At 45.8% G+C, this 15,055-nt stretch overlaps 2 protein-coding genes across 3 annotated transcripts; one reads left to right on the forward strand and one right to left on the reverse strand.

The window, feature by feature from the left end:
* Positions 1 to 3,115: 3,115 nt before the first annotated feature.
* LOC136506757 (transcriptional corepressor SEUSS-like) lies at positions 3,116 to 11,267 on the forward strand. 2 transcript variants are annotated; one of them, XM_066501645.1, is made up of 10 exons: positions 3,116 to 5,227; positions 5,304 to 5,423; positions 5,606 to 5,654; positions 5,756 to 5,970; positions 6,608 to 6,676; positions 6,772 to 6,866; positions 8,740 to 8,833; positions 9,064 to 9,133; positions 9,788 to 10,018; positions 10,061 to 11,267. In XM_066501645.1, the coding sequence occupies exons 1-10, from the start codon at positions 4,082 to 4,084 to the stop codon at positions 10,738 to 10,740; spliced, it is 2,769 nt and encodes a 922-aa protein (XP_066357742.1). In that variant the 5' UTR covers positions 3,116 to 4,081; the 3' UTR covers positions 10,741 to 11,267. The 2 variants fall into 2 exon arrangements, with proteins under 2 accessions (XP_066357742.1, XP_066357741.1); XM_066501644.1 differs by having other exon boundaries at positions 3,118 to 5,227; positions 9,788 to 11,267.
* Positions 11,268 to 11,968: 701 nt separating this feature from the next.
* LOC136506759 (thioredoxin M-type, chloroplastic) lies at positions 11,969 to 13,034 on the reverse strand. Its single transcript, XM_066501646.1, has 2 exons — positions 12,701 to 13,034; positions 11,969 to 12,584 (listed from the first exon to the last, which is right to left on the reverse strand). Exons 1-2 carry the CDS (start codon positions 12,921 to 12,923, stop codon positions 12,262 to 12,264), a joined length of 546 nt encoding a protein of 181 aa, XP_066357743.1. The 5' UTR covers positions 12,924 to 13,034; the 3' UTR covers positions 11,969 to 12,261.
* Between the last annotated feature and the right edge of the window lie 2,021 nt (positions 13,035 to 15,055).

Below are 15,055 nucleotides of genomic sequence, written 5' to 3' on the forward strand. Positions count from 1 at the left end.
TGCTCCACTAAATTGAGAGTATCCATGAGCTGCTACAACGGCATGTATGCCAGCCAGCCTGCATGTTCCCAGCCTGGTTTCTCAGGGCCTTATTTATTTCCTCGTGTGCTGTACATACATACAGATACAGGTAGCTACCTGGACCTGGATGGAATTGGCATGCATGTATGGCGGCAGATTGTTTTTGTTTTTGAGGATTTGATTAGAGGATTCTTTTCTTTGGGGGGTTTGGCCAGGTGGGCATGCCGCATGCCACACCATACCGCGGTATGGTCATCAGTTTCCAGTGGGCCAGGAGTCTATTATGTCGAGAATGAGTTGGAATGTCATCATCAACCATCACCCAAGTGACCAACCATGAACATGAAGCATCCAACCACTGGGCACGTCCGCTGGTGACAACTGCCATAGTGGCATCACCAGCCCTAAAAAATCTGCAGCTCCGAATTGCTTTGTATCTGAAAGCTTAAGATTGGATGAAGTTATAAAATGGATTATAATCAAAGAAGTAATTAAAGTTTGAGGCTTTAACAATTGAAAATGTAGTATTGATCACAAAGAATGTACGTAGCTTAGCAGCCATGTTCCTGTTCTTATTCCCGATGTTCTTATTCCCGAGAACTTGGGGTATTATTTTATAACGTGAGAATGAGAACGTTCCCGTTTCTGGGACGTGGACCATGGCCATGTTCCCGTTCCTAAGCTGCTAAGGTCCAGCGAGTCAAAGACAAGGACTTTATCTGAGAGCTTGTTGGCGATGAGAGGATATAAAACTTGACTTGACAGTGGACTTGGTCAACTGTATCGGGATGCTGTTTGCCTGTTTCTGCGCAAGACCACTAGACCAGGCTTTTCTTTTCTATATACAGTTATCGGCCAGGTAATCTTGTCCTACTCCGTACTTATTTATTTTCCTTCTAGTAAGTAGTAACTCCAGTCTTGTTTGTCTTTGTGTAACGGGCTGCTGTTTGTACTTAAAGTATTGATGAGGCACAAGAAGAAAAAAAAACTTGGTTGCGTTACCATATTTATACGAAAAGGTTGACAACACAACTTAGCATCGCGGCAATACCGTTTCTTTTTATTTTATTATCTATATATAAGCCACTACTTATTCGCAAAAAAAAACACTACTAGGGGTATTATTAAAAGTTGGCAATTCCACTCTGGCGTATAGTATCATGGCCGACCTTTTTTTTAACGCAAAATGTTTGTGTTTTGCATTGGCAGCTAATTTGATTTAATCAGGAAAGCATTTAATTTACTCAACCCTTTGGTTTAAGATTGCATTGGTTCGAACGGGAAGGCCTGGGGAATTTATTTGCGTGCGTGTGTCAACAAGTGTCAACCACGAGTGTCAACAAGCCAAGTGCATGCCGCCTGCCTGCGCACCGGGCTCAGAGAGACCAAGAACTTGAATGCCATGTTTGTTGAATGCCATGTTTGTTGCAAAATAATGAAACCTTTTGAAGAAATGAAACCCAGGTTCAAACTCATTTGCTACATTTACTCTTTGCCAAACTGACAAGTGACATTGCATGGAATATATCGGTCTCTTCTTTACAAACACTCGAATAATTCATTTGTGTGTCCAAGAATCTCAAGCATAAAATGAGCACTAAAAATAAATCAAATGACTCAAGCACTACAACCATAGTACGTATTTTTGTCCATTCACCCTTTTGTGAAGTATCTTCTCCAAGAGTTATGAGTATATCACGAATTGTGGGATACATAGCAATCATATTGACCATAATTTTATAATGAGAGCTCTACCGAGTCTCGCAGTCTAGGCAGCCCCGTCTCTTGATTTAACCCATTTCCATATTCTAGAATACCACATTCAAGTGCTTTTCCACTACACTACGAACAGCCATTTTGCAACACATTTGTGTTACTAAATGTTTAAATACACGTTACAAGGGTCTATACCAACACATTATTATGTGTTGCAATAACTGGTGTTGCAAGGGTCTATGGGAACACATACTTATGCGTTGGTAAGTAGTACATATAAGTGTTTCAATCTAGCTGCGGATATACTGGGGATATAACAACGCTTATATGTGTTATAACTTATAAGTCCTAACAGAGGAAATACTTTTACTGACCGGTATAGTGTCTATCCTAGCCTTAATGTGATCTTGAATGACTTGAGTGGTGGATGAAGTGTAGAAATACTTGCTCTAACTTGTTTAAGCCTTGCGGCACTCCAGCACACCCAAGCAACTAAGGTAACCTCATATATATAGCTCCATCTTACTCAAAGAGTCGTTGAAAAAAGTCTGCCATAAAACCGTATTGCTGCGGATGATCAACTGCTAAGATATTCCATTGCATCATATAGTGCTACTAGCAGTTAACTTTTTCCGCTGCTCGGACGGTCCAGTGCTTGGTTTTTGGTAGGACTACTCTTTGCTTGTAATGAATAGGAAGTTAGCCTTTTATTTTGTCAAAGCCTCTGTATTTGAAATGGATTCACACCATATGGTCAAACACATGCTTCGGCGAGGAATATTCTCTGAGGACCCTTCCGTCTTGAACTATCCAATGATCTTCATATAAAAATACTACAGTAACTAAAAGCCAAAAATTTTCGGAACTAAACGGCGCTGAACATGTTTGGACCGTTGGAGTAGTAGTAACAGGAATAATGACTGGAGTCATGGAGTGAGCGTCCGCCCGCGGCGCGTTCACACGGCGAGCGACAGGACTAGGCGTGGGTGGACGTGACGGCTCCCATCCATCACCAGCACTGACACGGCAGACGCCAGTAAAGGCACAGGGGCACAGGCATCCCTGCCCAGCACACACACCCCACCATGCCGTCACGCGCCGCGCCACCGTCCGTCCCCGCGGTGCCGCGCCCGCCCGCCACCGATCTCCCGCCCCGCCGCACCCCACGCCACTGACACCCCTTACCCCACCATCCGCGGGCCCCGCGCACCGGTGGCCGCCACGCGCGCCGCGCTGGGTACGACGCGGCACGGGTTCCTTTTGACTTCCCCCCTCTCAGTCGTAAGCTTCTCCTCCACTCCTCGGCCTCTCGCACACCCAGCTACAGTCCCAGGGCGCGGGCGGCAGCGGCCGCGGCGGAAAGGGAAGACGAAGGGGAGGGGAAAAAAAAGAAGAAGAAGAAGCGAAAACAAAAAACAAAGCCGCACACACAAACACGAACCGCAGCGCCGGAACAGCGAGCGTGGCGAAGCGGTACCCGGGCCCAGCGAGCGCCGACGCGTAACGTGTCCCTCGTCCTCGGGGTCCACACCGGGTCCGCCGCGTGGAGGGCCCGCGCGTCAGCGAGGCAGGGCGGGAGTGCGCCGCGGCGGTCGCGGGACCTTGACGGAATCCAATGCGGTTGTGAGGTTTTGACGTCCGCAAGGACGGGTCCCGGGGACGCACGCACCCGAGTCGCAGGATTTTCTACTGCTACTCTTTCTCTCCGCTTCCCTTCGCTTCCCTTCCCTTCCCTTCCCTTCGTCCTCTCGCTCGCTTCCGCTTCCTCCTGCTACTGCTGCTCGCCTCGGCTCGCGGGGAAGTCCAGTGGAGTCGCCGTCGCGGGAGTGCGGAGCCCCGGCCCGGCCCGGCGGCGCCACCTCAGCGCCGGAGGAGGGACGTTTGCGCGGGTTGAGTTGAGGCCCGGATCGCCGGATTCCGCCGCGGGCTCGCTCGGATCGAGGAGGCGCGGAAGGCGGGCTCGGGCGGCGGCTCCGCCGGCCGTAATTCCCGTGGTGTCCACCTCGCTTTCGGAGACGCGGGGCTGCAGGGGAGACCTCCCGTGCCTGCTTCTGCCTAGCTAATCCGCGCCTCCTTCCTTGCCTCGGCCTGCCTGCCTGCTCGGTGCCGCTACTCGCTCGCTGGCTTGGTTCAGCTGGAGTACAGGACGAAAGGTGGTGGGGGAGGTGCGCAGACGCTGACGCTTCCGCTCGGCTCCGGTTTTGGCTGGCACCGGAGGAGTCGCAATCTCGGCTAGATTTGCCGCGCTGCGGCGGATGCTTGGACGCGCGGCGGATCTCGGCCGTTGTTCCTGCGGCGCGGAGTGAAGGTACGGTTTCCTCCCCGGCTGGATTTTGTTGGGAAGATGGTGCCGTCGGGGCAGCCCAACCCGATGGGCGGTCCGGGCCAGCAGGTGGTGGGCGCGTCGCTGCTCCGGACGAGCTCCAGCCTCCTCGGTGGCGGCGGTGGTGGCGGCGTTAGCGCGGGTGGCCAGCCCGGGATGGGGATGGGGATGGGCGGCGGCGGGGTGCTCCCGTCGCAGTCGCCATTCTCGTCCCTCGTCTCGCCGCGCACGCAGTATGGCGGCGGCGGCGGTGGCGTCGGGAACGGCTTGCTGGCGGGCGCGTCCAGTGTCGCGTCCATGCTCAACAGGCAGCAGTCGTATGGGAATGGGGGGACGGGGGCAATGCCGGGCAGCGGTGCCGGTCTCCCCATCGGTGGGATGCAGCACAGAGGCGGCCTTGATGGCGTTGGTGATTTGGTTGGCACTGGAGGGCCCGATTCCATGGTGTTCTCGTCCTCTGGCCCTGGTAGTTTGGGCAACCAGCTTGGTGCCGACGGCTTACAGCAGCAGCAGCAGCAGCTGGATGCACCGCAAGATTCACAAAATCAACAACAGCAGCAACAGCAAATGTTAATGGCATATAATCAGCAGCATATGGTGCCACAAACTCAGCAGCAGCAGCCTGCGGTGAAGTTGGAGGACGGAGGCGTCCTTGGTGGGGTCAAACTGGAGCAGCAGATGGGGCAGCCTGATCAGAGTGTTTCCACACAGATGCTGCGCAGTTCGAGTGGTGGTGTGAAGCTCGAGCCGCAGTTGCAAGCGTTGAGAAGCTTGGGTGCTGTCAAGATGGAGCACCAAAGCTCAGACCCATCTGTGTTCCTACAGCAACAGCAGCAGCAGCAGCAGCAGCATATGTTGCAGCTGTCTAAGCAGAACCCTCAGGCTGCAGCTACTCAGTTGAGCCTCCTGCAACAGCAGCAGCGGTTCTTGCAGCTGCAGCAGCAACAGCAACAACAGCAGCAGATTCTCAAGAACCTGCCTTTGCAGAGGAACCAATTGCAGCAACAGCAACAGCAGCAGCAGCAGCAACAACAGCAACATCAGCACCAGCAGTTGCTTCGTCAACAAAGTCTAAATATGCGAACTGGTAAAACACCTGCTTATGAACCAGGGACCTGTGCAAAGAGATTGACACATTACATGTATCACCAGCAAAACAGGCCACAGGTAAACATTTTTCACAAATAAATATTGCCATTGTTGCAACCTAGGTGGATGCTTATTATTAAAGATATGGTATTAGGACAATAACATCGAGTACTGGAGAAACTTTGTCAATGAATACTTTGCCCCAAGTGCCAAGAAGAGGTGGTGCGTTTCTCTGTATGGCAATGGTCGTCAAACCACTGGAGTTTTCCCTCAGGTTTACCTTTTCTCTCTGACATTAGTATAGGCTGGTAGTTCAATTTTAATGTCCGGAGTGTTTGTTTTGATTAATAGCAATCATGCAGTCTTTTGTTTACATGCGATATGTTTTTGGGAATACCCCAATTTGGTCTTTTTTATTATTCTTTAACCTGTGTACACTTTCATTTTATGTTTTAGGATGTTTGGCGTTGTGAGATATGCAATAGGAAGCCAGGGCGAGGTTTTGGTGGGTATAATTGTGATTGAAACCTACCCTACTAGATATCTTCTATTTCTGTGTTATTATGCATCACTACTAACAATTGGATGGTATCCTACCTTTTATAGAAACGACGGTTGAGGTCTTGCCACGGTTGTGCCAAATCAAATATGCCAGTGGTACACTTGAGGAGCTTCTGTATGTTGATATGCCAAGAGAGTCCCAGAATTCATCTGGACAGATTGTTTTGGACTATACCAAAGCGATCCAGGAGAGTGTCTTTGAGCAACTGCGAGTAGTTCGTGAGGGGCATCTAAGAATTGTATTCAACCAAGACCTGAAGGTAATATGTTCTCTAGTTGAGATATTTTGTTATTTTGTTGGAATGGTGTTCCCGCATAAAAAATGTTTGGCACTCAAAGGGTAAACTGAATGATAGTCTGGTCTGAAATTACCATTCTAGCCTTGTTTTTTGAAATAAGGACCGTGGAGCATTGCTCCCCAGCTTTTATTAAAGACTGAAGAGGAACAAAGTACAAAAAGGGTGTTAGACCAACAAAAGGACCGTGGACCATTCTAGCCTTGTTAATTAATGTCATCAAGCAGCATTTTTTTTTTGCTTTTTCGTATGATTAAAGAGATATTTTTCTAAATTATTGCAATTACTGAAATTTATTACGCTAGGCAATCTTTTATGCCCCCATGCATGCATGCATGCACTCATGAATTCATTCGTAGATAGAGCTATAATTCAGAGGAAGGCAGTAAGGTAGCCTTTTTGTCTCCCTTTATTGTGGAAGGCAAAAGGATTTAAAGGAAGGGATACTAGCAAAGCCACCTCAAAACATAGGATGGCATACATTTGTAAATGAAGAAAAGGTCTATAATGATGCATAATTATGTAATACAGGAGTAGTTTGTTACAGTTCTGATAAATTTAACACATTTTGTTAAACTGTTGTGCGCATTGTGCTCATTAGATTGCATCGTGGGAGTTCTGTGCCCGGCGTCATGAGGAACTTATTCCTCGGAGATCAATCATACCACAGGTATTATTTTCCCAAAGATAATGAAATGTGCATTTTTCATCTGCATTGTGATTCTGATCATGGACTTAATTTCCTGCACCTTGTTCTTCTATTAGGTCAGTCAACTTGGTGCTGTGGTGCAAAAGTATCAGTCTTCTGTTCAAAGCTCGGCATCACTCTCAAGTCAGGATTTGCAAAACAATTGTAACTCGTAAGGACACTTCTTTGATGTGCTTATGCTTTTGAACTTAACCCAGTTCTTTGTTAAATTCAATTTTTTTGCCCAGCTTTTGTTCTGATCTTAGTTATCCAACTGGCAATCTCCCCACAATGCTACGCTGATATAACTATCCATACTTGTGGCACATGGTTTCTTGATCTTTGCAGATTTTGCCTCTTTTATTTCATTGGCGCTTCTAGTGCTTGTATGGGTGGACCTCTATATACATCAACCATAGTTTGCATCCTCATAGTAGAACTGGTTATTTGCTGTTTGCTATATTTTTATAACAAGATACTGGAGTCCTGATTTGAATTTTGCATGCCATAACCTTCATTTTATAAAATATTAGTGCATGTGAGTATCTAGTTCTTTGCATTTGAACGCTGCACAAAATGGAGAGTTTCAAGGTGCTTTGTTAAGTTAACTAGAACATGCATAGACATAATCCTATGTATTGTATGCGTTGGAAGCTGCTTGTATAGCACACATGCCATCTGCGGTTAGGAAGTAGTCAATACACTTGTACCAGAAACAAGGTTCCTGTTTCAAAGGAATGTTTTGTTGAGCCAAAAAATTCTGAAACTATGCAACTGGGAGCAGGAGCAGGAGCTTGAGCATCAAAATACTGCAATGAACAAGTAAACCTGTTGCTATGGACATTTGAGCTTCCTTTGACATAAGTACTCCATTCCAAAACGATGTTTTGGCTTTACTGTCCCAAATTATAAGTCATTCCAACTTTCTTGCAAAAGTCAAAGCATTTCAAGTTTGACTAAAATTATAGAAAGAATTACAAAAAATTATGACATTAAATAGATATACTATTTATAATTAATGAAGAATCTAATGATACTTATTTGATATCTTAAATGTTATTATTTTTATTATATAAATTTGGTCAAACTTGAGATGTTTTGACTCTTCAAGATAGTTGGAATGACTTGTAATTTGGGACGGAGGGAGTACATAGCTTTTGCTATGCACTTAGATATGCAGTATGTCTAGATGCATATTAAAAGCAATGTATTTAGAAAAGCCTGTCTTACAATTTGGAACAGAGGGAGTAGTATACAAGCTACTGAACACATACATATTTTTCTATGCTGTTGTGAGCCACCTAGCTTTTTGAATTATACTGCTATCTATATAGCCGACATTTATATGCTGCAAGTGGTGCCCTTGTAGTTAATATGGCCTCATTATTAATGGCCCCTGACTTGTTTTGTTACTCTTACCTTTCTCAACTATTATGGCATTTCTGTCTTGGTTGCTGCTGAATTGAATTTTTGTAATGGGCTGAGGGCAGTAATGAGCACCACAAGTAATAACTATCTATCCTGCATGTGTTTTGGGCTGTAGCTCGTGCATGGGTTTACGGGAGCAATGATTTATAATTTTTTGCCATACAAGTCGCTGGCGTGGCCAGGCGAAGTTCGGTCTTGTGTAATATTTACAGACGTTTGTCGCTCCTGTAATCTAGTACTCCCTGGGTCCTATAAAATATAAGGCGGGATTTGACTTAGTGCAGTCTTCAAGATCACACATTGACCGCTAATATATAATAAATGGCAACAAAAGTTTGATCATTAGAAAATAATTAAAATACAAATTCATATGATTAGAGTATTTGTTGGTCAAAGATAACGATGTTTGAATTTTGAAATACGTGCATGCCTTATATTTTAGGATGGGGGGAAGTGTGACAACAAACCTCCAATATTTGATGTCATGTTACCCTGAATTAAGAGAGCTGCTTTTATTTCCCTCGTTATGATTTCTGTTTGTATTGGCACGTGTGATTTTCACTTCCATGTACTCCTCCGCATTAATTGTTCTAATATATACAAAATTATTGAACTAGGTTTGTCGCATGTGCTCGCCAGTTGGCTAAGGCACTGGAAGTGCCATTGGTAAATGATTTAGGATACACGAAAAGATATGTCCGCTGCCTCCAGGTACCGACTGTTTCATGAGTCCTTGCGCATTTCCATTTAAGTTTAACTTTTGATTCAGTTAATATTATGCCCTACTTTCTTGCAATTTGTGTCCACAACTCCACATGATTCCATTGTACTTGGCCATGTAGATTTAGCTACCAATTTCATCTTCTTTTATGCCACTCTCCTATTTAAGTGAAGTTATCACCCTGATTAATCTTTTCTTTTGTCTAAACATTGATAATCAGATTGCAGAGGTGGTCAATTGTATGAAAGATTTGATCGATCACAGCAGGCAGACTGGGTCTGGTCCAATAGGTGCAGTATTACTTACTTTTTTTTATCCCGTTTTTGTTGCTTAATGTATTCTTGCTTTGAAACATAATTTGTTCAATATGGAGAAAGGAAAATGTTATTTGTACCAGTTCACCCAATTCTGACTCCAGTTGTCTGTAACTTCAAGTACAGTATCAATTTTAATTTCTCATTTGTCAAGTGCTACAAGTTTTATTAGGGATTTTGTCTGTTCTACCATTGATTTTGAACCATCCTACTTGCACATATCTTCTGCCATCTATGACCCTATCACATTGGAACAGTTCTGTTTCTGTGTTTTGCAGCCCATATGTTTCTGACACTATCTTAGTAAGGGATGTGTGTGATGTTCCAACACAGAAGCAGGATAACTAAAAAAATATGGAAACTTTCTATCGGTTAATGTTCATGACATTTGTTTCTTATATAGCTCTTATTCCAAATCTCTGTATCTTAGTTTCTCTAGGATTTTGTCCAGATGAAAAGCTAATGAAATATACTATTGAACATACAACATATAGTTACTGGCTATGAGTTGGCATGCATTATAGTATTATTATGATAAGTTGTTCAACATTTTAAATGTGGCAAGCCTTGGTATTAATCATTTTCTTCTGCTTGTTTTTAACATAAACAATCATGTTCTTTTTTCTCTAGAGAGCTTGCATAAATTCCCTAGGAGGGGGAATTCAGGGGTTAGTTCTGTTCAAGCCCAGCAGCCATATGAGGAGCAGAAACCTGTTCCACAGAATTCTAACCAGAGTGGTCAAAATTCTGCTCCTGCAACTGGAATTCAAGTCTCTGCCTCAGTCAATGGTGATGCTACGTCAAACAATTCACTCAATTGTGCACCATCTACTTCCGCACCATCTTCTTCATCTGTTGTTGGTCTCCTCCAAGGCTCAGTAAGTGGCAGACAAGACCATCCAGGTCTCCTCCAAGGCTCAGTAAGTGGCAGACAAGACCATCCAACAAGCAGTGGCAATGGTCTGTATAATGGTGGAAACAGTGCTGCAGTTGCTAAGGCCAACTCAACGAATTCCATGCAATCAAATGGACCAGCGTCGTTTCCTTCGCCAGCACCCTCAGCATCAAATGGCAATATGATGCCTGCTCCTCAGCACTCAAGCCAAATGAATTCGCCAACCATGTCATCAAACCCACCTCCTATGCAAACACCTACAAGTCGATCTCAGGAACTTGAGCCAAATGAGTCTCAAAGCTCGGTCCAGAGGATATTGCAAGACTTGATGATGCAATCCCATATTAATGGTGTTGGACCAGTGGGAAGCGATATGAGGAGAGCAAACACAATTACTCCTGGTCTGAATGGTGTCAACTCCTTAGTTGGTAACCCTATGACAAATAACCCTGGAATCAATGGAATGGGATTTGGGGCTATGGGTGGCCTTGGTCAACAAATGAGAACAGCAATGGGGAACAATGCATTGGCAATGAATGGAAGGATCGGGATGAATCATAGTGCGCATGACCTGACACAGTTGAGCCACCAGCAGCAACAGCGAGATTTAGGAAACCAATTGCTTGGGGGCCTTAGAGCTGCAAACAGCTTCAATAACCTTCAATACGACTGGAAGTCGGCTCAGTAGAGTGAGCAGGAGTCAGAAAGGTCGCACCTGATATTATACAGTTACCCTTGCTGGGTCCATAACTGACAACACAAAAGTTACGTCGCCACAACCACAACCACAACCTGCCCTCCCTCGGAAGCGGTGGGTTCTTACTGATGGTGCATGCTACATGTTACAGCAAAAAGGAAACATTAGCGATGAACGGTACATGTCACAACAACTGTCTGTATGGCTGTGTTCCTTTGTATTCCACAAAAATGAGAGCCGGGAATCAGAGCCTACTTTCACTCGTGCTCATTGGGGCAAGTGTTGGCGGATTCCAAACTGGGGGAAGATCAGAGCATCTTTCCCCTGTTTTTTCGGGTTGGATGACAATGATTTCTCTCCTGTACTCTTGTGTACCATGGCTCTCTGTAAGTTGTGAAAGCATGAGTACCTATTTCCACCTTTGATGGCCAAGAATCTCATTGTAGTGTATAAGCTGTTATTTACTAGTGGAAAGCATCAGGAAAATTTTCTAAAGGGGGGTGTGAATCTTGATGTCTCATCTGTGTACCTGTTCTTGTGATGAATGCTCTTGTTTTGTTGCTTGATAGCAGCAGGTTGACCTGTATACATGAGCATGGCGTTGTCATTCACTGATCACTACTCACTAGTATTGCTAGATGTGTTCTGGACAGTATGCGTGTGTGACAACACATACGAGCTCATCTCGTTAGGTTCAGCACACTGCTCCTAGTGACAAAGCCAAGCTCAGGAGCCAGAGGATTCGACCTATGCCATGGCTGCTCCTAGTTGCAGCCGGCCTGGTTAAGTGTAAGTGTCACGATTCTCCACAGCATCCACACGTACGGCATGCGGCCCGCGGCCGAGAGGGAAAGAAAGGGGGTGTAGGTTTAGGCATGGAAGGACTAGAGTTTGTCTTTCCATAGAGAATGTTGGTATATTTATATAGGGAGGAGAATCCCTATCTTAACATCAACTAAACTAACGATATAATACTAATTAGTGTCGCATATTGCACCTCTACTAGTGAGCTTTAAACGTTAAAGCCGTCCCTTATTAAAAGAAAAGCCCATTGGTACTATTACTAATGATAATGAATTATGTTTTAGCCCACTTATAGATCGAATCCATAACAGTTTTTTTTTTGAACGAATCCATAACAGATATGATTGCCTCTTGGGCACATCACCAACAATATATACACATGTGAATTAACATATAACGAAGTGAAATCATGCACTGAAACTAATTAACGTACTTTGGATTTGACATACAAGTATACATATAACGGAGCAGTAGCAGACGGCTGCTTGCCTGAATTAATTAACGCATCGATCATCATATCCGTATGCAAGACTAGAGGAGATACATGGCTGGTGTATATGCGCGAGCATGGACACTTATGTATTTAGTTCTTCACATGCATCATCATCAATCCCAATATCCCATGCAGCTCGATCGGGGGCATAGCATAGCATGAAACATGAGAGAGGAGAGGGCTGCTCTCTCGCTCAGTCACTAGCTCATGCATGCTCATGAGCTGCCGATGTACTTGTCGATGAGGGTGGTGAGCGTGGACTTTGGGACGGCGCCGATGATGCTCTCCTTCTTCTCGCCGCCCTTGAAGATGAGCACGGTGGGGATGCTGCGGATGCCGTAGGTGGACGCCACGTTGGGGCTCTCGTCCGTGTTCACCTTGCAGCACATGATCTTCCCCGCGTAGTCCTTGGCCAGCTCGTCGATCACCGGCGCGATCATCCGGCACGGCCCGCACCACGGCGCCCAGAACTCCACCAGCACCGGCGTCTCGCACGCCATCACCATCCCGTCCCAGTTCTTCTCGTCCGCCACCAGCACTGCATGCATGCCCAACAACAAGCCACGGATCGATCGACCATAGGGATCGGAGGGCGGAGGGCCATCAGTCTATCTATCTACATATTTGCCGTCTGAAATAGTACTCCTATATTACCTTCGTCCACGGCGTTCTTGGACTGGCAGACGTGCCGCGGCCGGCGCGTGGCGACGCGGCCGGCGGACAGCGGCGCGACCGCGACGGCGGCGGCACGCTTCGATGGCAGCACCAGGTTACTGCCGCTGCCGCTGCCGCTGCTGCCGGCGACGAGGAGCCTGTCCTTGCTGCCAGCAGCAGGGGCGTGCAGCGCCCACGCTCTGAAGCACGTCTCCAGGGCCATTGTTGTCGGCTGTGGTGGTCGTCTCACTCACCTCACGCGCGCTCGCGGCGAGAACGAATGTGGTGACTAGGTGAGTGTGAGTGAACGGCCGGCGAAGGAGGGGATAGGATTTGTTTCCCTGCCATTGGATGGATATTTGGGAGCAGGCTGGGGTGGCATTGTGAGGTGGGCAGGGCCTCCGGCTCTGCATGTAGATGAGGTGTTTTTTCAGCTCCTGCGTTGTCCACTTGTCCCCACGTGATCTTCCTTTTTTTTGTGGCACCATTTCTCTGCGCTGCTGTCTGGCCTGGGCCACCTCTAATTCAAGTAACGTGGTAAAAAGATCTTGGGAAAATATGGTAGCAAACCTATATATGTCATGGTCTCGATCTCCATCCAGAATTACAAGGTGCACATACATTTTGAAATCCAAACTTTGTAAATTCTGATCAACAACTATGTATGCTAACTTGGCATGATCGCGTGCGCCTAGTAATACAAAGGTGGTGCTATGAAATTTGTATTTTTATACAAATTTTATTGCCATGGTTTTCTAATTTCTAGTTAGTTGTTACATATTCTAAGCGTCACCTGCAGTGCGAAATCGATCTAGAAGACCATGCCAAGTTAAATAGTGTTTTTTTTTGCAGAAATATAAAGGGCTACTTGCACAAAAACCGACACGCCAGAGTTCTAAAAAAATGACAACATGACCCAAACAATAATCAACCTTCACATAAATTATTAGACAAAAAAAAGACTGGCATACATGAAGTTAGTGGGACCCAAACTATGGACCATATATAGGGTTTGTATCCACAAGGTTTGGTACTTGGAGTTTATACATATATGTTCGGAGCCCTCTGTTGGATTAGTCCCAACATGAATCTTATTAGAGTGATCGAAACAAGGGCAGAAACCAGTTGACCCATATATAGGAAAGTGTTTTCATATATATAATAAATATCAATTTATACATGAAATAGAAAAATTGAATGGAGAAGAAAGGAACAGGCAAAATACATGCCCTGTTGACCTGCCTTGATCACTACACTGGTAGAGAACAAAGCTTTACTCCCGGTGGGGAACCCCCTCTAGTCCCGGTTCCCCACCCGGGAGCAAGCATCCGGGACTAAAGGGGGTCCTTTAGTCCCGGGTCAGGAACCGGGACTAAAGGGGGGACAAGTATTCGGGACTAAAGGGGGTCCTTTAGTCCCGGGTCAGGAACCGGGACTAAAGGGGGGACTAAAGGTCCTCCCAGCTTTAAAAAAAATAATGCCTCCGACCGCTGTGTCCCGTGAGATTCGAACCCAAGACCTCATGCATTGCCTCGCGCGTAGCTTACCACCCCAGCTACACAACACATCTGACAAAGGATGTGATGCTTCCCTTTTGAACTAACCCATCGGGGGACCTTTAGTCCCGGTTGGTATTACCAACCGGGACTAAAGGGTCCTTTAGTCCGGGTTGGTGTTACCAACCGGGACTAAAGGGTCTACCTTTAGTCCCGGTTGGTGTTACCAACCGGGACTAAAGGTTTGGGACTTTTAGTCCCGGTTGGTGGCTCCAACCGGGAGTAAAGGTCCATCTTTAGTCCCGGTTGGTGTCTCCAACTGGGACTAAAGGTCCCTTGCCACTGTGCCGAGCGCAGTAGCCGTTGGGCAGGGACCTTTAGTTCCGGTTGGAGACACCAACTGGGACTAAAGGTCTCTCTAGTCCCGGGCGCAAAAAATGCCGGGACTAGAGCCCATTTTAACCTCGGATGAAAGGTCTGTTCTCTACTAGTGCTATAACCGGAGGATGGGATCTCTCGAGGTGTTACCATAGATACTAAACACTAAGAGCATCTCCAAAAGATTCTTCACATCCTTCCTAAATGCTAGAAATAGAGATTTTGGTAAAAAACTACGCTCCAACAGCTTTTCTAAATGGTGATCCAAATATAGCCATCTTTTATTCTGGATTTTTCGCTAGCAAAAAATAGAAAACAAGAATAGCTCTCTACAGTGCGCATGAGATATAGAAAAACTGTTGAAGAGTGAAAAGATATAGAAAACGATTTTTTTGCAAATGACTCTCCAAATGATGATTTAAAAAGGCTTTTGGAGATGCTCTAAGGGCGCGATTGGTTTTGAAGGAAAACTGGAGGAAAA

The sequence above is a fragment of the Miscanthus floridulus genome, chromosome 15 (genome assembly GCF_019320115.1).
Source record: "Miscanthus floridulus cultivar M001 chromosome 15, ASM1932011v1, whole genome shotgun sequence".
Classification (NCBI taxonomy): domain Eukaryota; kingdom Viridiplantae; phylum Streptophyta; class Magnoliopsida; order Poales; family Poaceae; genus Miscanthus; species Miscanthus floridulus.

Bases quoted from the DNA above. Each gene is read 5' to 3' on its own strand.
- LOC136506759 (XM_066501646.1), bottom strand. From the start codon at position 12,923: ATGGCCCTGGAGACGTGCTTCAGAGCGTGGGCGCTGCACGCCCCTGCT. The intron at 12,585-12,700 runs GTAATATAGGAG...GCATGCATGCAG, and splicing joins CAAGAACGCCGTGGACGAAG to TGCTGGTGGCGGACGAGAAG.
- LOC136506757 (XM_066501644.1), top strand. From the start codon at position 4,082: ATGGTGCCGTCGGGGCAGCCCAACCCGATGGGCGGTCCGGGCCAGCAG. The intron at 5,424-5,605 runs GTTTACCTTTTC...TTTATGTTTTAG, and splicing joins CCACTGGAGTTTTCCCTCAG to GATGTTTGGCGTTGTGAGAT. The intron at 6,677-6,771 runs GTATTATTTTCC...TTCTTCTATTAG, and splicing joins GGAGATCAATCATACCACAG to GTCAGTCAACTTGGTGCTGT.